The sequence below is a fragment of the Lontra canadensis genome, unplaced genomic scaffold (genome assembly GCF_010015895.1).
Source record: "Lontra canadensis isolate GAN:19392208 unplaced genomic scaffold, GSC_riverotter_1.0 scaffold239, whole genome shotgun sequence".
Classification (NCBI taxonomy): domain Eukaryota; kingdom Metazoa; phylum Chordata; class Mammalia; order Carnivora; family Mustelidae; genus Lontra; species Lontra canadensis.
Genome location: NW_022631233.1, coordinates 115,210 through 135,253, shown reverse-complemented (window position 1 = coordinate 135,253; position 20,044 = coordinate 115,210). Strand labels below are relative to the sequence as shown.

At 47.2% G+C, this 20,044-nt stretch overlaps 1 protein-coding gene across 1 annotated transcript in view; it reads right to left on the bottom strand.

Moving 5' to 3' along the window:
• The window catches only part of NID1 (nidogen 1), an 83,063-nt gene that overhangs the window by 9,220 nt on the left and 53,799 nt on the right, over positions 1–20,044 (bottom strand). The window contains exons 11-14 of the mRNA XM_032849676.1: positions 18,078–18,227; positions 16,915–17,037; positions 7,654–7,872; positions 5,439–5,611 (exon numbers count right to left, since the gene is read on the bottom strand). Coding sequence (XP_032705567.1) covers positions 5,439–5,611; positions 7,654–7,872; positions 16,915–17,037; positions 18,078–18,227 — 665 coding nt within the window. The remainder of the gene's footprint in view (positions 1–5,438; positions 5,612–7,653; positions 7,873–16,914; positions 17,038–18,077; positions 18,228–20,044) is intronic.

Genomic DNA, 20,044 nt, shown 5'->3' with positions numbered 1-20,044 from the left:
TCAAGTCTTTAGTCTACTTAAAAATGTTTATTATTGAGGTGTAGTAGTTCTTTATGTAGTTCGGATGAAAATCTTTTGCATTATACATATATATATATGTGTGTGTGTGTGTAGGTGTATATATATTTCCACTCATTATGTAGTTTGTTTTCTCACTTTCTTGTTTGTTTTTGTTTTGTTTTATTTTCATTTTCTTAATGGCATCCTTCAAAAACAAAAGTTTAAAATATTTATTTAGATTTATTATTGTTTCTCTTATGACTAATGCTTTTTATATATCATCTAAGAAATTTTTATCTACCTAAAGATCTTTTTAAAAAAAGACACAAACAGGGCACCTGGGTGGCTCAGTCGGTTAAGTGTTTGCCTTCGGCTCAGATCATGGTCTCCAGGTCCTTGAATTGAGCCCTGAGGTGGGTTCCCTGCTCATCGGGGAGTCTGCTTCGCCCTGTGCCCCCCTCCCCTGCTCATGCACTCGCTCTTTCTCTCTCTCTTTTGTGCACATGTGCATACACACTCTCTCTGAAGTAAATAAATAAAATCTTTTAAAAAAAGACAGGAATATTGGAAAGGAAGAGGTGAAACCACTCTAAGACAATTTGATGGTTTATATAGAAAATCCTGGGGAATCTATAAAACTATTGTAACTACCAACTGAATTCAGTCCAAGGTTGCAGGGTACAAGGTCAATATAAAATGGTATTTCTACATAGTAGCAAAAAGTAAGGAATGTTTATAATAGCACCAAAAAAATAGCACGGAAATATTTAAGAACAAATATTTTTAAATATGTAAGATACTATACTGAATATTATAAAGCATCACAGACTGAAAATAAGGAGACTCAAATAAATGAAGAGAAAAATTAGTCTAATGGATTGTAAGGTTTAATATCGCTAAGATATCATTTTTTTCCTAAAGAGAGTTAGAGATTCAGTGCCATCGAGATCAAAATCCCAGCAGGCTTTTTTCCCCCGTTGGTAGAAACAAGCTTACTCTAAAATATCTATGGAAATGCAAAGTGAATACATAAAGAAATCCTACCACTCTGTAACAAGCCAGCCAGCCAGCTATGAAATGGGCAAAAGATATGAGTAGACATTTTTTTTTTAATTTTATTTTTTATAAACATATATTTTTTTCCCCAGGGGTACAGGTCTGTGAATCGCCAGGTTTACACACTTCACAGCACGCACCATAGCACATACCCTCCCCAATGTCCATAACCCCACCCCCCCTCTCCCAACCCCCCTCCCCCCAGCAACCCTCAGTTTGTTTTGTGAGATTAAGAGTCACTTATGGTTTATCTCCCTCCCAATCCCATCTTGCTTCATTTACTCTTCTCCTACCCCCTTAACCCCCCACGTTGCATCTCCTCTCCCTCATATCAGGGAGATCATATGATAGTTGTCTTCCTCTGATTGACTTATTTCGCTAAGCATGATACCCTCTAGTTCCATCCACGTTGTCGCAAATGGCAAGATTTCATTTCTTTTGATGGCTGCATAGTATTCCATTGTGTATATATACCACATCTTCTTTATCCATTCGTCTGTTGATGGACATCTAGGTTCTTTCCATAGTTTGGCTATTGTAGACATTGCTGCTATAAACATTCGGGTGCACGTGCCCCTTTGGATCACTACGTTTGTATCTTTAGGGTAAATACCCAGCAGTGCAATTGCTGGATCATAGGGTAGTTCTATTTTCAACATTTTGAGGAACCTCCATGCTGTTTTCCAGAGTGGTTGCACCAGCTTGCATTCCCACCAACAGTGTAGGAGGGTTCCCCTTTCTCCGCATCCTCGCCAGCATCTGTCATTTCCGGACTTGTTAATTTTAGCCATTCTGACTGGTGTGAGATGGTATCTCATTGTGGTTTTGATTTGTATTTCCCTGATGCCGAGTGATGTGGAGCACTTTTTCATGTGTCTGTTGGCCATCCTGATGTCTTCTTTGCAGAAATGTCTGTTCATGTCTTCTGCCCATTTCTTGATAGGATTATTTGTTCTTTGGGTGTTGAGTTTGCTAAGTTCTTTATAGATTCTGGACACTAGCCCTTTATCTGATATGTCGTTTGCAAATATCTTCTCCCATTCTGTCAGTTGTCTTTTGGTTTTGTTAACTGTTTCCTTTGCTGTGCAAAAGCTTTTGATCTTGATAAAATCCCAATAGTTCATTTTTGCCCTTGCTTCCCTTGCCTTTGGTGATGTTCCTAAGAAGATGTTGCTGCCTGTGTTCTCCTCAAGTATTTTGATGGATTCCTTTCTCCCATTGAGGTCCTTCATCCATTTTAAGTCTATTTTCGTGTGTGGTGTAAGGAAATGATCCAATTTCATTTTTCTGCATGTGGCTATCCAATTTTCCCAACACCATTTATTGAAGAGGCTGTCTTTTTTCCATTGGACATTCTTTCCTGCTTTGTCAAAGATTAGTTGACCATAGAGTTGAGGGTCTATTTCTGGGCTCTCTATTCTGTTCCATTGATCTGTGTGTCTGTTTTTGTGCCAGTACCATGCTGTCTTGATGATGACAGCTTTGTAATAGAGCTTGAAGTCCGGAATTGTGATGCCACCAACTTTGGCTTTCTTTTTCAATATTCCTTTGGCTATTCGTGGTCTTTTCTGGTTCCATATAAATCTTAGGATTATTTGTTCCATTTCTTTGAAAAAAATGGATGGTACTTTGATAGGAATTGCATTAAATGTGTAGATTGCTTTAGGTAGCATAGACATTTTCACAATATTTATTCTTCCAATCCAGGAGCATGGAACATTTTTCCATTTCTTTGTGTCTTCCTCAATTTCTTTCATGAGTACTTTATAGTTTTCTGTGTATAGATTCTTAGTCTCTTTGGTTAGGTTTATTCCTAGGTATCTTACGAGTAGACATTTTTCCAAAGAAGACACATGAATGGTCCATAAGTACATGAGAACATGAGACTATCCCTCATTAAAGAAACGCAAATCAAAACCACAATGAGACCCCGCTTCACTCATATTAGGATGGCTACTATTAAAAACCAGAAGATAGTTAAGTGTTGACAAGAAGGTTGAGAAATTGGAATCTTTGTACTCTGCCGGCAGAAATGTAAAATGGTGCAGCTACTAAGGAAAACAGTATGGCAGTTCCTCAAAAAATTTTTCTAAAAATTCTGCAGAATAACCATATGATTTGGAAATTCCAGGCCTGGTTTATGGTCAAAAAGAGAGACAGCAGAGACTTGAACAGAAATGTGTACACCCGTGTTCACACCAGCATTGCTCATGACAGCCAATGGGTGGAAGTGACCCAAGTGTCCATCGATGAAAAATGCATGAACCAAGTGTGCTCAGTCTGTGCCACGAATATTATTCAGCTTAAGAAGGAAGGAAATTTGGGGCGCCTGGGTGGCTCAGTGGGTTAAACCTCTGCCTTCGGCTCAGGTCATGATCCCAGGGTCCTGGGATTGAGCCCCACATTGGGCTCTCTGCTCAGCAGGGAGCCTGCCTCCCCCCTCTCTCTGCCTGCCTCTCTGCCTCCTTGTGATCTCTGTCAAATAAATAAATAAAATCTTAAAAAAAAAAAAGGGAAGGAAATTCCGACACCTGCCACACCATGGATGGATGGATAAATACCATAGGATTCCGAATGCATGAGGCACCGTAGAGGAGTCAAATCCATAGAGACAACAAGTAGACTCATGGCTGGTGAAGGATGGGGCTATTATTTAATGGGGACAGTGTTTCTGTGGGATGAAGGGTGGATGGGGGTGCCGGTTGCGTCATCGCGGTAAAGCAGTGAAAACGGTAAAACTACACCAAAGACACATACACTAGAAGAACTCAGTGAACGTTGATCCCGCTGTTTCAGGGCCCTCCCCTCCACTCGTCCTACCTCAGTGTTTTGCTTTTCACAGCCTCACTTGACATTGGGGCTCTGTCTTTGTCTTGGGCAACCATGACTGTCACAGGGGCTCAACCCCCTCCTGCACCCTGAGCACGTGCACCAGAGGACACGAAGAAAGAATGATGATTGCCCCGGAAGAGATTTATGCTTCCGAGAGGCAGCAGAAGAACACAACGGTCACTTATTCATTCTGCAAACAGTCCCCACGTGCCAAGCACTGTTTTGGCTCTAGGACCCAGCAGTGGGAAACAGGCATGTCCGTGACAGAGACAGCAGTTGCTGGTGTCGGGAGCTTACTCCCTAGTGGGAACAGATTCATCAGATACAGACATGTAAGTTGTTGTATAACTTATCCAGCAGTGCTAAGGTAAAGACAAAGCAGGACAGGGAGACAGCAGTGTGGACATGGCCAGGACAGCTTCCCAGAGAGGTGCCGTGCCAAAAGAAGTGGGATGAGGCGAGGCACGGAACTGCAAAAGTGCCGGGAAGGGTGAGGACTCCAGGCAGGGGGACGGTAAGTGCAAAGGCCCAGAGACGGGGATGTGTGTGGCGTGTCTCGGACCAGACAGAAGGCCGGACGGCTGAAGCTGGTGGGGGCCAGGGGTGGACGGTGATAGGGAATGGGGTGCGAGAAGTGGCTGGGGGCCATGGGAAGAACTGGGTTTTATTGCGGGTGAAGGGAGAACCCATCAGAGGGTTTTGTGTAGGGCAGGAATATGATCGGAATAGTCCGATCAAGGCTAATGACAACAGGTTTTGAGAAAAGCCTCTTCACTCCTTATGGGACTTGCGGGTCCCCCTCAACCCTGGCAACCCTGACCGAGTTGTGCCGGAAGCCCCCAGGTCTCAGGCCGGGTTTCTTGCCGAGGGGGTGGTCAGGATGGCAGATGAAACTAAATGGCTTTTCAGAAGCGTCCAACCCCAGAGAGCCTGGGTTAAGCATCTGCCTTTGGCTCATGTCATGATCCCAGGGTCCTGGGATCAAGCCCCACATTGGGCTCCCAGCTCAGCGGTGAGCCTGCTTCTCCCTCTACAGCACCCCATCTGGCGTGTGCTTGTCCTCTCTCTCTTGCAAAAATAGATAAATAAAATCTTAAAAAAAAAGCATCCGACCTCGAACAGACAAGTCTCCTGCTCACAAAATGCATCTTTGATGCTTTGAAAAGCTCAAAGCTGAAGGCTGTTTTTGCCTCAGGGCAGATACGAGGCTCTAGAGCTGATGTGCCAACCCCGAGCCACCGCACTAATTCGGCACAGCAAGGTGCGACCTGGGAGAGGCACCCAGATGAGACACCAACTCCTGTGATGCCCCACGCAAGGGGTCAGATGCCACGGTGGTCTCCGAAAGGCCTTCCTGCTTCTGCCTCATCCCCTCCTGGATGGGCGGGCAGCTCAAGTGGCCCCATCCAGAGATGGCAACTGGGGTCCCATGGAAATCACGAGGCTCCCGAGTCCAGGGGTCAAGGCCTGGGGCTGGTCTAACGACCCCGGGCTTGATTTTCCAGGTCCCTGAAGCCAGCTGTCGCGCAGGGCGGTTAGCCAGCACTCACCGGGGCGTGCAGCAGCGTCCTGGCTTCTGTCTTCTGTAAGCTGCTTCCTTCCAGGGGGAGACGCTCGATCTTCCCTGTCTGAGCGAAGAGTAAGTGGGTCCCAGGCGGCAGGGGGATCACCGCGGTAGGAACGGAGGGTCCTTGGTGAACCGGGGGAGCCACTGTACTCAAACCTGGGTGGCAAGAGAGGTCAGTGAGCAAGGCCTGCGTGCAGTAGGAACACACACACCAATGCACGCGCGTGGGCACACAGATGCACACACACCCGGGGTCACGCCACCTTCATGGCACCACAAATGGCACAACCACACAATGCTCACTGTACCTCTAAAAACACAAGGAGCGGAAAGACCACAGAGGGCATTTGTGAAGATGTTAAGGCAAGGCCCGAGGTTCATATTAAAGGTCATGTGGAAAGCGAAAACAAAGCAAGGGGTTAGCCTTCCCTTAGGAACAGAAATACTATAACCACTCCTGCCCTGCTTCAGACACATGAACCAAAAGGACAGCAAGAACAGCCCCCCCAAAACCCCTGCCCCCAGGCAGCTCACACCCCAGGGGAAGGTGCTGGGCTTCCCCAGGCTGGAGGGGCTCTCAGAGCAAGCTGGCCCTGCTTGCCCCCACAGACCCAGCCCCGTGAGCAGACACCCAGCCCGCCCGGTCTTTCAGGAACAGAACACGGGTCAGGGGCCCGTTCTTCCCGAGAGTCAGCCTCGCCTCTTAAGTGCTGCCCCTGAAGCCAGCATGACTCCCAACTCCCCCCAGGACGAGAGAATGTCCTGAGGAGGGACAGGCTGCCCCAGCTACAGGTTGGGGGCCCGGACGTGGGCCTTCCAGGGCTTGGGCTCTGGCTCAGGTTCTCTGACCAGAGAGAGCTGGACGGTCCTCACTGGGGCCGTTTCCCCTTCTTTTCCCTGCCCGCCTATCTTGCCCACTGGACCCAGTCAGTGACATGAACCAGACTGGCTGACCTCTTCTCTCTCTGGAATCCATCCCTCCTCTCCAAACTCCCTGCCAGCCTGCCGGCTGGTCATTCAATCGCCTGTTAGGCACCTGCCGGGGCCACTCACTCCAGCTCAGCTTCTACCCATCAGCCGCTGTATTTCTAAAACCCGAACCTGGTTGCATCAATGTCTATTCAAGACCCTCCCCAGTCTCCCGGCTGCCCTCGGGATCAAGCCCAGGCCCTCTGCTGGGCATCCCAGGCCCTCCCCCAGGCTCCCCTCCCCTCTCTGACCTCTCATTCTGCACCTGCTGCCTGAATCAGGCCCCTCAACCCCAGCCCCCCCAGAGCTCCTGCCTTTGCCTCTGCTTGGTAACCTATTGGCTCTGCAACACCTTCCCCAACTGGCCCACCGCCCATATAAGCCTCTGGGTTTCTCGGTGAGCTCCTCTCCCTGCCCTGCCCCTGTTCACCTGTCCCACCAGGTTCTGGGGGGCCGGCGCTGTGACTTACCCGTCTGGACCCCCAGGCACTGGTCCCAGCATTGGAAGCTCAGTTAATGCTGAGCTGAATTAAGACCACTTCCTACTCACTTGGCCTCTTAGCAGCTTTGCAAAAATAGCTGGTCACTAGCTGAATTGAGAATGGAGATTCAAGGACTGATTGAGTTTGATTTTGATTATGTGCAACAATGACCATCTCCTCCATCCGAGACAGAAGCAGGATTGTCGAGCTGGGATCCATCCTAGAGAGAGGCTGAGAGGTCCCAGGCAGCACAGACCCACTGGCCTCACACTCCCCGACCCTGCTCCTGGCCCTGCACCTCCCAGGGAAGGCCTTCAGGGGGCCTCTTCCAAGCTTGCCACAAAGCACGCAGCTGGAAGGCCAGGCGGCCACTGCACGGAGTGTGCCCTGGGGGACCCACAGTACACATACCCTGTGCTACCCACGCAGGATGGCTGCAGCGGGTCCCACCAGCATTTGTACACAACAGGCGTGCAGAGAGGAAGAGAACAGGTATGGGGGGTGGTGGGGATAGAGTGATGGAGGGGGTGGGTGCATGACCAGGGAGACAGAGAAGAGAGGTGCAGAGGGCAGAAAGGGAGGGGGGAGCGGGGTCCGGGCTGGCGGAGCAGTGCAGGATTTAAGGTAGACAGAACATGCCGCCTGTGCCCTGGGCAAGACCTCCAGGGATGCTCAAAGGCACTGGGACTCTGGTCCCTAAGGTCCTTCTCAGACCCAAGCCCAGTGCAGTGCTGCCCTCCGACTTACATGGGGGCCTCATCCCGGGCCTGGTCCTGGTGCCCTCCAGCTCCCGGCCGTCACGATCCACGCACCAGCACTGGCCCGTGCTGCCGTGGCACTGGGTAGGCACGTAGTGCCCATGCTCGTCACACTCAGGGACAAACAGGCCGGACCGCTGTGGGACCATCACCCCCGCTGCCCCGAGGATGTGTTCTCTCTCTAGTTGGCATCTGGTTTTCTCCATTTCTGCAACAGAGACAAGCACAGGGGAGGCGGTCAGCTGGGTCGCCCGGTGGGAGCCCCATGGCGGACGCAGACCCATGAAAACTGATCGTTGGGTTTTGTGTTGTTCACTTTCTAAAATTTAAAATATCATGTTATTTAACAGATGTCACTGTCAAGAAGATGATATTTACATTTTCTTTTCTCTCCTATGCGATTTGTTTTCAGTTTGTAAACACTGAGGCAAAACGGACAGAACATAACATTATTTCGAAGTGAGCCCTTCAGTGCCATTTAGTACAATCATGATATGACATCGAACCACTACCTCTATGGGATTCTGATCCACCGTCCTTGTCTCCAAAGGAAAGCTCACACCTAGAAACAGCATGCTCTCCACTCCCACCTCCTCCCCGCCCCTGGCAGCCAGCAACCTGCATTCTGTCTCCATGGATTGCCTCTCCTGGACATTTCCTATAAATGTGACACGTACGGTCATGCATACGGCGCATGACCCGTTGTGCCTGGTTGCTCTCACTCAGCAGGTTTTCCCGAAATCATTCACAGTGTAGGATCCAGCAGTGTATCATTTCCTTTTATGCCTGAACAGTGTTCCACGGGATGGCTAGACCACATCTTGTTTATCCATTCATCACTTGGTGGGCATCACAGAAATTTGTTTTAAGAGACTTCGTTTCTTTGTATTTCTTTAAGAGAAATTCACCCTTTGTATCATCTCAAGCTTCTTGATTATCCATGCTGAGTCGAGATCAAAGATTTGGGAGACCAAACACCCCAGGGCACATTTTCCAAATCTGTGCTTCCTTTCAAAGATGACCTTGTGTTTGGCAGGAAACATGGCCTTTTAACCGTGCAACTAGGATCCCCAGGTAAGGAAATCCTTCTCTATCTGTGGGAAATGGCCTAGAATCAACGATCCCCCAGTACACAGAGCTGTAGCTGGTTCCACACTGGCTGGAGGGCGGCCACACCTCTGCAGTTGTGGCACGGAAGCAACCAAATTTAATACGTAAATGAATGAGAGTTACAAAAACAGACAGTGGGCCAGATTTGGCCTGTGGGGATGGTAGCTATCAACATGTACTCTAGGGCATTACCAGTTATGTTAGGGAGAAATTTTATATAAATATGCTCATTCACATATGAATACATGTTAACTAATATAATGTATTAGTAATAAGATACATTGTAACATAATAAATAATAATCTGTTTCACAGAACTTTGTGTCTGAAAAGTGTTTTCGACTCCTGGTTCCACAACTTTTGGTGTTATCTTGGGCGCGTCCGCAATGCTGGATGTGCCACACTCCTCACCGGAGGACCACAATGGCGCCAGTAACTAATCTCATGCGTTATTGTGAGGAGTAAGGGAAATATGACGGGACAACACGTACAGACAGAATTTGAAATTCCACACTCAAATGTTCATTTGTCACTGCAACATGGCCTCCATGGTGATATTGTGTGCGTGTTGCCAGCAAATATTTAAAGTACCTTCTGTCTTTGCTGCCAGTTCTCACACTAGCCTGCTTCATGGGGCTGCTCCCATGATCGGAAGCAGTGAGTGAGGCCAGGAAAGCGTGTGCTGAACCTGGCAAGGGAAAGAGTGGGTATGCTTTCCCTTTTGTCCTGGGGGCTAATACTAAAAAACAAACAAACAAACAAACAAACAACATATTTGATGTAGGAAGAGCCAAGCGAAGATACAAATAAGCCATCTGCTTGAGAATAAGATACTGGGTTTTGTTGGCTCTTGGATGTAGAATTTGTTCCTTCCTCAGTATCTTGCACGTACACAGGGTTTGCAAGTTTCCCGTATGAACTGTCTCCATTCACACGTGTTTCATTTAATTCTCTACCAGAACAGTATGCAACAGGCAACTCCATTTTTATACCACATGAGAGAGCCAAGGCTGGTAAGGAAGGGGGTTCCCAGGCCACAGAACTAGGAAAGGGCTCAGCGCAAGCTAGAACCTGGGTCATTGGATTCCTGGCTCAGCCCCTCTGTATCCACAAGCCCAGAGCCCAGAACAGCTCATTAACACCAGACATGTTATGTCATTGGTGATATATACAAGCTAGCTTAATGCACACACTGAAATTATCTGTGGTCCACAGACTCAGTTTCCTTTTTTTTTTATAAAGATTTTATCTATTTATTAGATCACAGGTAAGCAGAGAGGCAGGCAGAGAGAGAGAGAGGAGGAAGCAGGCTCCCCGCTGAGCAGAGAGACAGATGCAGGGCTCTATCCTAGGACCCTGGGATCATGACCTGAGTGAAAGGCAGAGGCTTTAACCCACTGAGTCAGCCAGGTGCCCCCAGACTGTTTCCTTCCACCAGCGTCTGTATATGGTGCTGCCTTTCCAACTAGAGAACAGGCCTGGTGTTGAGCTTGTGCTGTCAACAACACCTAACTTTTAAGGAAGTAGGGGTGACTCCATTTTATGTGGCTGACAGTTTTGTGTTGACATGGTGTTTGGCCAACACACAGAGTCTCAAGTGATCTACAATTTATAGAGGAACTTTTAAGTTGTTGTATCTTGAACTTACAAAGAGGAGGAGAAAACTACCAACTGGGACTCAGGATATGGAATTTCAAGTGTGTTTACGGAAAGCTGCGATGTCACTGGGTTTCCTGGGATGGCTTCCCAGCCCGGCTAGCAGGAGCAGCCCCAGTGGGAGCCCCCTGCTGAGGGTCTCAGCCCTCCATGGGGAATTTTCCATTGTGGGCGGGATGGGAGGGGTAATAAAGACACATTTCCTGGCCCTGTTCCTGCCTGATAAAATGACGACTCGGGCAAGATTCTTTTTACTCATCTGCTCTGAGCAAGCAGCCAAGACCCGATATTTATCCAGGGATGAGCAGGAAGTCTGGGGTGACTTTCTCAAGGTTGTGGAAAAAGAAAATGAGAGAAAAATGATAAAGAGAAATAGGGGGAAAAAAGCACCTTTTAAATCTCTTCACTTGCATTTCATTTCCTTACCTGATTAAATTTCTTTCTCCGTGTTAATCCAAAATAAGTAACTAGTGTAGTCTCTGATATAGTTGGGGTGGAGGAACTCGTTTTGGGGGGGCCTTCCTTATGTATCCTCTTCCTGTCTACTCTGCCCCCACCAGGGGCCAACTACTCCTAGGGGCTCTTTCCCGCACATGGATTTATCTATAATAAAAATAATCTAACACCAGAGACCACAGGAATATTTTTTAAAGGTCTTACTCAATTTTGAGAAAAACTGCCATAGAAAATTCTCTTACATAAGGAGTTCAAGGAACTTTTTGTAAACCAAAAAATTATTCAGGCCTCATGTTCTTTGTTTATAAAACAAAGGAGATGAATTATAGAATTTCTAGAGGCCTTCTAGCTCTCACTGGGAAATTCAAGTTTTCTAACACTGGGTTTGTTTGAAGCAAAGTGCACAGGGAAACAGAAACGTTAAGACACAAACAAAAAGTGTCCATTAAATTGCTTCTCAGTTTTCCTTAAGTTGTATTATCCTAAATGTTTTCATCTTTCCTTGAAGCCCTGCTCTCTGATCTCCTGAATTCCTTTGTGTCTAAAGATGTGTACTGTGTCTGCTGGCGCAACACGCTGGTAAGCGTGACGGGTGCCGAGCGTGAAGAGACGCAATCCAACATCGGCAGGCGTGGTATGTGCCCTTAAGGACCAGGCTTTATGACTCTAGCCAGGACTTTGTAGATGCCTCTTTGATCTGCTACTAATCCAGTCTCTTACTTTCCAACACTCTAGACAATTGCATTCCCCCAGACAAGGCTGGTGGCTGTGGTAGGCAGCCTCCAAGATGGCCCCAGTCTCCTGCCTCCTGGCATTCTCATATTAGGCAATTCCCTTTCACACTGTCGGAGGGTTGCCCTGTGACTAAGAGTATCACAAGTGACAGCCTATCACTTCCCAGATGAGGTTACAAAAGACTGGCTTCCATCTTGGATGTAGTCACGCTCTCTCTTACCACCTGCTCTGGAGGAAGACAGCTGCCAGGTCTTGAAGTCACTGAGGCAGCCCTGTGAGACCCAGGCCGTGAGGACCTGCAGTCCTCAGTCTGGCGGCCTGTGAGGCGCAGGGGCTTGCCAGCAACCACATGGCTCCCTCAGCCCCTGGTGAACCTTAGAGAAGACCAGAGCCCCAGCGAATGCCTTGACGACAATCCAATGAGAGACCCTGAACCAAGACCACCCAGCTAAGCTGCCCCTGAGTTCCTGACCCTCAGAGCTGTGAGATAACAAGTATTTATGTCTTCAGCTGCTAACTCTGGGGATCCTTTATTACAATACAATAGATAACTACCATTAACCCTTGAGCAACACAGGTCTGAACTGTGGTTTTTTTTGTTTGTTTGTTTGTTTTTTTTTTTTTAAGATTGATTTATTGAGGGGCGCCTGGGTGGCTCAGTGGGTTAAAGCCTCTGCCTTCGGCTCAGGTCATGATCCCAGGGTCCTGGGATCAAGCCCCGAATCGGGTTCTCTGCTCAGCGAGGAGCCTGCTTCCTCCTCTCTCTGCCTGCCTCTCTGCCCACTTGTGATCTCGGTCTATCAAATAAATAAATAAAATCTTTAAAAAAAAAGATTGATTTATTGAGAGAGAGAGAGAGATTAGGGGAGGGACTGGAAGAGAGAGAAAATGCACGAGTGGTGGAGAGGGGCAGAGGGAAAGGGAAAATCTCAAGCAGACTCAGCTAAACGTGGAGATCGACGCAGGGATTGACCCTGTGACCTTGAGATCATGACCTGACCTGAAACCAAGAGTCGGACGCTTAACCAACTGAGTCATGCTGGCACCCTGAACTGTGGATTTTTTTTTTTTTTACTATATTTTCTCTTCCTTATGATTTTCTTAATAACATTTTCTTTCCTCTAGCTCACTTTATAGTTGGAATACAGTATATAAGACATATATAACATACCAACTATGTGTTCACTGACTGTTTATGTTATTAGTAAGGCTTCCGGTCAACAGTAGGCTATGAGTAGTGAAGTTCTGGGGCAGTCAAAAGTTATACACTATTTTCAACTTTTCATGTCTGCAGGGTGGGAGGGTGGGGTGGGGCACGAGTCAGTGCCCCTAACCCCACATTGTTCAAGAGTCAACTGTAATATGGTGGCCCTCAAACTTTCTGCCCATGACCCACAGAAATACACTTCACTCAGCAACTACACACACACACACACACACACACACACACACTTATGCGCCTGCACACATACTCATCCACACACAGAGACGAGCATCATTTCACCAAAAGGCACTTTTTCCTACTATGCACACTCTACCTACTCTGTTGTTTTCCTGATTGTTTTCTGTTCTATTCCGTTGAAAAGGAATGATAGCAGTCTGCTGAACTGATGCCACAGTCCACACACGGGTTGTGGGCAAGAGTGCAGAGGCGCGGGGGGACAAATCCGAGTTTCTTGTCTTGTCATCGGGTGACACTGCTGTAGCCGTGACCTTAACTGGCTGACTCACCCTCAAAGCCAGTTTAGTTTATTTAAAAAAATTGTCCCCACTGTATACAGTAGGACCAAGCTAAGTGCTGACTGTTTGATTCCCTGTACCTCACTGTGCTTGGCAATAGGAGTTGGGATGACACACATATTATTTTTCTCTCTGTTAATATTTCACAGAATATTTTAGTCAAAGTTTAGAAAAATATGATGAAAACCTCTGTGTTCATTTTCCAGCTGAAAAAAAAAATTAGAAATACAAAGGCGGGGTGCCTGGGTGGCTCAGTGGGCTAAAGCCTCTGCCTTTGGCTCAGGTCATGATCCCAGGGTCCTGGGATAGAGCCCCACATTGGGCTCTCTGCTCAGCAGGGGGCCTGCTTCCTCCTTTCTCTCTGCCTGCCTCTTTGCCTACTTGTGATCTCTGTCTGTCACATAAATAAAATCTTTTAAAAAAGAAAAGAAAAAAGAAGAAAAAAAAGAAATACAAAGGCAGCCCCTGTGTAGCCCTCCTCGGTCCCAACCTCCTCTCTCACCGCGTAGGCAACCTTGAGCCCCGATTTTTGTTTTTCATTCCTATATGTGCATTTTGTAGCTTTCTTACATATGTATACACACATGGCTTTATTTTCATAGTGTTATATTTACATAAATGGCATCATGCTGTATATATCCTTCTGTCACTTTTTTCCTGCTTACCATGTTTTTGAGAATTACCCATTGATTCTGGCTCACTTATTTTAACTGCTGTACATTATTTCATTGTAGGAATTGTACCAAAACTCACTGGTCCAGCACTCCTGTTGACAATCATTTGGTTTGCTGTTGTCGTTACCAGCCATACTCAACAAAACACTCATGTACATTTCTAGTGCACTCCTCTCTTGACGACATAACTAGATGCTGAATTTCTTGAGAGAACGGGATTGAGTCCATCAGCAATCCTAGCAGATAGCTCTGATTGGTTTTGTCCTTGTCCCATCTTCCTATCCCAGCCTGCAGGTCTGAATTTGTTTCTGTTTCGTTAACAGAACCTTAGGGAAGGGGCAAGGAGTGAGGTTAAAAATAAAAAACAAAAACCAAAAAATGAAACATCTGCTGCTTCTTGAACCGGCGATATGAAGCAAGCCTAAGGAAATAACGAGCGTTAGTCATTTTTAGTAGCTGCTGGAATGTTTGAGATTATCACGAATTCTTCTGTACATAACCTGCTTATTAGAATCTATGGGCAGTGAGATGGTTTTTACCCACAACTTCAAGAATAAAAGATTGGCTCTTCCTCGGTTTATCTTGGCTGGGGGTTGGGAAACACTTCCTGTCAAGGGCCGAGTGGCAGAGATTTTAGGTTTTGTATGCCTCATAGTCTTGGCCACAACTACTGAACTCAGCCTGTGTCAAATGAAAGAAGCCACTGGCTCTACATAAGCTAATGAGCATGGCTGTTCTCCAATAAAACTTCATTTACAAAAACAGGAGCTGGGCCAATTTTGACGTGCAAATGACAGGACGCAGATCCTTGTTCTAATCAGAAGAAAACAATGTAGATGAGAAACGTACAGTATTATATGTTCAAATTTTAACCTTAAATTTATTATTTTTCTTTTTGATGGGCGACTATCCTAAAAACTGGTCACACCTAGCCCTGTTGAGAGGGTGGAAAATAAATACTTTCCTACACTGATAGTAGGAGGGGAGACTGGTGACGGGGAGCACCGTCATGGGCCACATCCTCCACCGGATATTGGGGACATAGGAATAAAACGCAAGTGCAGGGCGCCTGGGTGGCTCTGTGGGTTAACCCTTTGCCTTCGGCTCAGGTCATGATCTCAGGGTCCTGGGATTGAGCCCTGCATTGGGCTCTCAGCTCAGCAGGGAGCCTGCCTCCCTGCCTCTCTGCCTACTTGTGATCTCTGTCAAATAAATAAATAAAATCTTTAAAAAAAAAAAAGTAAAACGCATATGCAGCCTACACTCACAGGCTAGTGTAGATAGGCATTGATATAGTTACTAATTGCTTAACAAGGTGGTGGTAAAATGGCTATTTTGTTGAAACGTTATATAATTGTGCATATACAGGACATATTTACAGTGGCATAAATACGTCTGGCAATAACAGCGGCAATAATTACAAATAAGTAACCACATGACTCCAGGCTGAGGCGTCCGGCATATTCTTGATCTCATGACAGAACAGCGTGTGGTTCCGGGGACTGAATCCAGGCTGGAGTCCATCCGACAGAACTGGGTTTGGGTCTTGGTTCCAGCACTTACTACCAGTGGGAACTTGATTACACCTTTATCTTTTTCAGCTCAGGATCCTCGGTGTAAATGGAGATTGTAATTGTGTTCATTTTAAAAAGACGATTATGAGGCACCATCGGTTAAGCATCGGATTCTTGATTTCGGGTCCGTCGTGATCTCAGGGTCATGAGCTCGAGCCTCTTGTCAGGCTCTGGCTGGGCGTGGAGTCTGCTTGGGATTCTCTCTCTCCTTTGCCCCTTCCCTCGCCCCTCCCCCAGTTGCCCTCTCTCGGAAAAAGAAGATCACGAACATCACGTGAAACGGTACAGGTGAGGCACCTACACAAACGGCCGTCAATTACGGGTATTCGTTCGGCAGCACCTGCGGAGGCCTCCTACCTTCCCAGACAGGCTCCAGATAGGGACCTAGGACTACCGTTACCTTTACTGTCTAATGAGACGCCACGCAAGCCTCGGGTCACCAGGTCACTTCAGAAACCACACAGTCAGGTGTCATAGGTAGCCATGTGGACAGTTCTGTTAGGGTCTTTAGCCAGCATCTTCCCCCAGTGGTGGCCCTTCGACCCTGCTCCCCACCCCCGCCCGAGCTCTATTCCCTATGACTCCCAGGAAGCTGGGATGGCTTAATTTTATGTGTGAACTTGGCTGGACCGCAGGGTAGAGATATGCTAGATATCTGGTCAAACACTGTAGGTCTTTCCGTGAGGACATTTTGGATGAGATCACCCTTTAACTTCATGGACTGAGGAAAGCAGATGGGCCTCATCTAATCAGTGGAAGGCTAGACTAGAACACAAAGGCTGGCCCTTCCCTGAGTAAGAGAGAATCCATCCTTCCCAACGATCAATGACCTGGGACACCAGCTTTTCTCTGCCTTCACACTCAGATGGAAACATGGGCTGTCCTGGGCCAGTTCGCTAACTGCAGATCTTGGACTCGCAAGGCTTTATAATTGGGAAAACCAATTCCTTATAATCTCTTTATAACACACATGTACATACACACACACACACATCCTATTAGCTCTGTTTCTCTGGAGAACCCTGACTAGTACAGAGCATTTTTACCCTGAACTGCTTGCTCAAGTTACAAGGATGCCCAGACTTGAGGTCACCAGTATAGTTATGGTCTGCGTGGTACCCCCTAGCGTTGTGCAGTGCACAACCGGTTGTACACTGCAGCTGTGCTCTCGTTTCCTACCTTAACATCCCTTAAGACTCTCCATACAGACTCCAACTTCCCTACCTTAGCGCTTCTCCAAGGGCCATGTGCTCAGTAGCAGAAACATGGCAAGGCCTACCAGTTCCAAGTGTCTCCAATACCTTACCTCCGGGCACACAATGGAAGCCATCTCCATGATAACCAGGTTTGCACTGGCACTTGAAGGAGCCTGGAGTGTTGTAGCAGAAGGCGTCGGGGTGACATCGGGTTGACTGACACTCATCCACATCTGCAAAACAGCCACCAAGCCCAGGAGACAGTGAAATTTCTTCGGAATTCATCGTTGACACAGTAATTTAAACCACTTGCTCAGCTCTAGGGGGACTCTGTTTCTGATCTGGGAATAGCGATTTAAAATTTACAAAACGTGACTCATCAAAACACGAGCTCTCTAAATTCTATCCAGTGTATTTATAAATGTGTTTCATTCCAACGCTAGTGTTTTCATGGAAAATCAAGCATGAAAAATGAAAACAGAGAAGTTTCATTTGCATTATAAAATGAGTCTTCTCATCACAAGAGAGGGATTCAAAAACCTCTGAGTTTGGAGATATCATTAAGGGTGGAGAGAAAAACCTCAGAGATAAGAGAAAATTCATGTGTTCAGTAGAAAAGAAAGTATCTCAGAATTTATAATCTTAGAAAAGCTTGGACTTTTCAGGAATACTGTTGGCTGTGCTTTTAAGCAATTTTGCAAATCAAGGGGTGGGGGTAATTTTCTCATAGTTCTCTTTCCTGAAATAATCTTTAAGAACATCTTGGGAGCCAATGAAGGACTGACCGCAGATCTAAAAGAATTCTGGGTAATCATTTATTCTTTGACTGTAGTCATTTATTCAGTAAGGGGACTGGGCTTGTTTCAGAGCAGAAGGTGAGAGCAGGCCAGGTGAATTATATATACACATTTATATATTTATATATCTCTTACTAAACAAAAAGCCGGACCTCAAGCCCCATGTATCCAAGAGTTGTTTGCCTTTTCCCCAAAGAAAATCTCCTCAGTTCCTAGTAAACAACAGGAGTCTAATTGTTGCCTGAGTGAGCAAGTCACGTAGAACAAAGTAGTAGGGGGAGGATAAGCGTTTTCTCCAATGACAACAGCCCCCAAAGGAAAATGCAGGGTTCACACTACGCAGAGAGACAAAACACAGCCCATATACTCAACAGAGTTGAAAGAGTAATTTTCTTAATTTCAGGGTGAGTCGGTAATTGGCAGATGGGATTTCTCTTTCAGGTTCCATGGAAAGAAAAATCAGAGCAAGCACGCACCTTGGCAGGCTCGGCCGTCCCCAGAGAAGCCCGGCAGACAGGAACAGGTGTAGGAGGACCCTCCCATGTAGACACACTGAGCCCGCTGGGGTATGTCGCAGTCGTGGAGGCCAGTCTCGCAGTAGTTGATAGGGCGCTGGTCCACGACAGCTTCAAACAAAAGGTTGACACACAGTGTTTGGAGAGAGGCCCCAAGCGGTCACGGTAGCCTTCTAAGCAAGTTCCCTCTACATCAGTGGTTTAGTCCACTAAGGGGACTGTGCCTAGACCCCGGACCTCCAGACATCCTGTCAGGCTTCCTCCTCTGCCCCCCCAGTGGGTTAGTACCCCTGGATTTTCTGTTTTCTGCCACCTGCCTCCAATCAGTCTTCAGAGACAGACACCATGGCTGTTCATCCCACCTGGTACTTAACCTTGGCAAAACCCTGGGGCTCCGTCTCAGGCCACTCTCTATACCGGCTCCCTCAAACCCAACTTTCCGTTCACCGAGACACGGAGGTGGGCATGTGTGGGTGTATGTACACACTTGCTGCGGCAACACTGCTGGGGCACCTGGAGCCGAGGACCTGAGACTTCTGCATGGTGGCTTGACCCCTGGCCCACCAGGCAGGTCGAGCACCGACTACAAATGCGGAAGGCATTTCCCGTGACAGAAGAAGTAAATGTTTCCAGGGCGGTGAGACAGGTGTAGAGATACTGTGGGTTCTGGGGTGTAAGCATCCCCGAGTGTCTACCAGGTACACACGTGTCCGCCACATGGCTTTGAATACGTCACTTCTCAGAGTCTCACATTCTTCCTCTGTGGGGAGGCCGGTGGATGAGCTGTCCTTCTTTACAGGGTCCCAAAGATAGAACCCACAGAACCAGGGCTTGGGAAGCGGGTGAGTGACCAAGGGGGTGGCTGGTAATAACGTCTTGTGCTCTTGCCTCAAGATGGAAGTCAAGGGCTGAGGTCTCGGGGGTACTTTCAGTGGCGGGTGAGGGTTCTCTGGTGTTCCCAAGGCACCATTTAGCTTCTGGTTTTAAAGCTCTAAGACCCATGACAGAATTCTGTCCCTCAGGACTGATGTTCCTCTCCTTCCCTTCAAGGAGGCCCTTGGTGTCTGGACTATCCCAAGCAAGGAGGGCTTCTCTTCCTTCTCCTCCTCACTGAGTCTTTCCAAGACTGATTCCAGTTTTTCTTGTCCGTGAGAGGAGAGCGAGCTCTAAGCACTGTCAGGGGACAGGTCAAGGAGAGGGTATTCCTCAAGGCTCCAAATTTCTGGAAAACAGTCACCCAGATGATACCTAACAAGTCCAAGAACACACTCGGCTTCCTTGGGCCCTTCTGTCTTCTCTCCCGTCCCCTCATCTCTAAGGCTCTTCTCTTCTCTAGGGTCCCCCTCCTCCCCCACAACTCCTTCAGCTTAGCTGCCCGACTTTCAACAAATGAGGGTCCCTCAAAGGTCGGGAAAGTACCCGCAGACAAAACCACCAGGAAATGAGTCTCACTCAGCTTTCTTTTCTCTATCTCTTCCGACACATATTTATGTCATTTATACCTCGTAGGTGGCCATTTTACAAGTGACATTTGCTCACAGCTTCATTTGCTCCACCCCAATTAACAGAGACCCTCCATACGGGACAAGCATGGGTAGGTCTCGACATTCCCACCTGGCCATTGTTGTTGCACACGCATTTCTATAATCCTCAAATCATTTCTAGAAAAAGGCAATTTAGAACTGCGTTTTTTTACATCACTTTTTTTTTAACGGAAGACCACTTTTCCATGCCAAAGCCATTTGCTTCTTAAAGAAGTTTTAAAAGCCAGCCCTACCATTCCCAACTGTTTAGTTCGACCTGTTTCATTTTCAAAAATACATGAGGCATTTTTTAGGGAGGTTTCATGTCAGTTAAGAGGAAAAGTCTCTTCTACATTTCTTGACAATGAGCACACAGCCCACAGCCCTGGCAGTGCATCTCAGTTC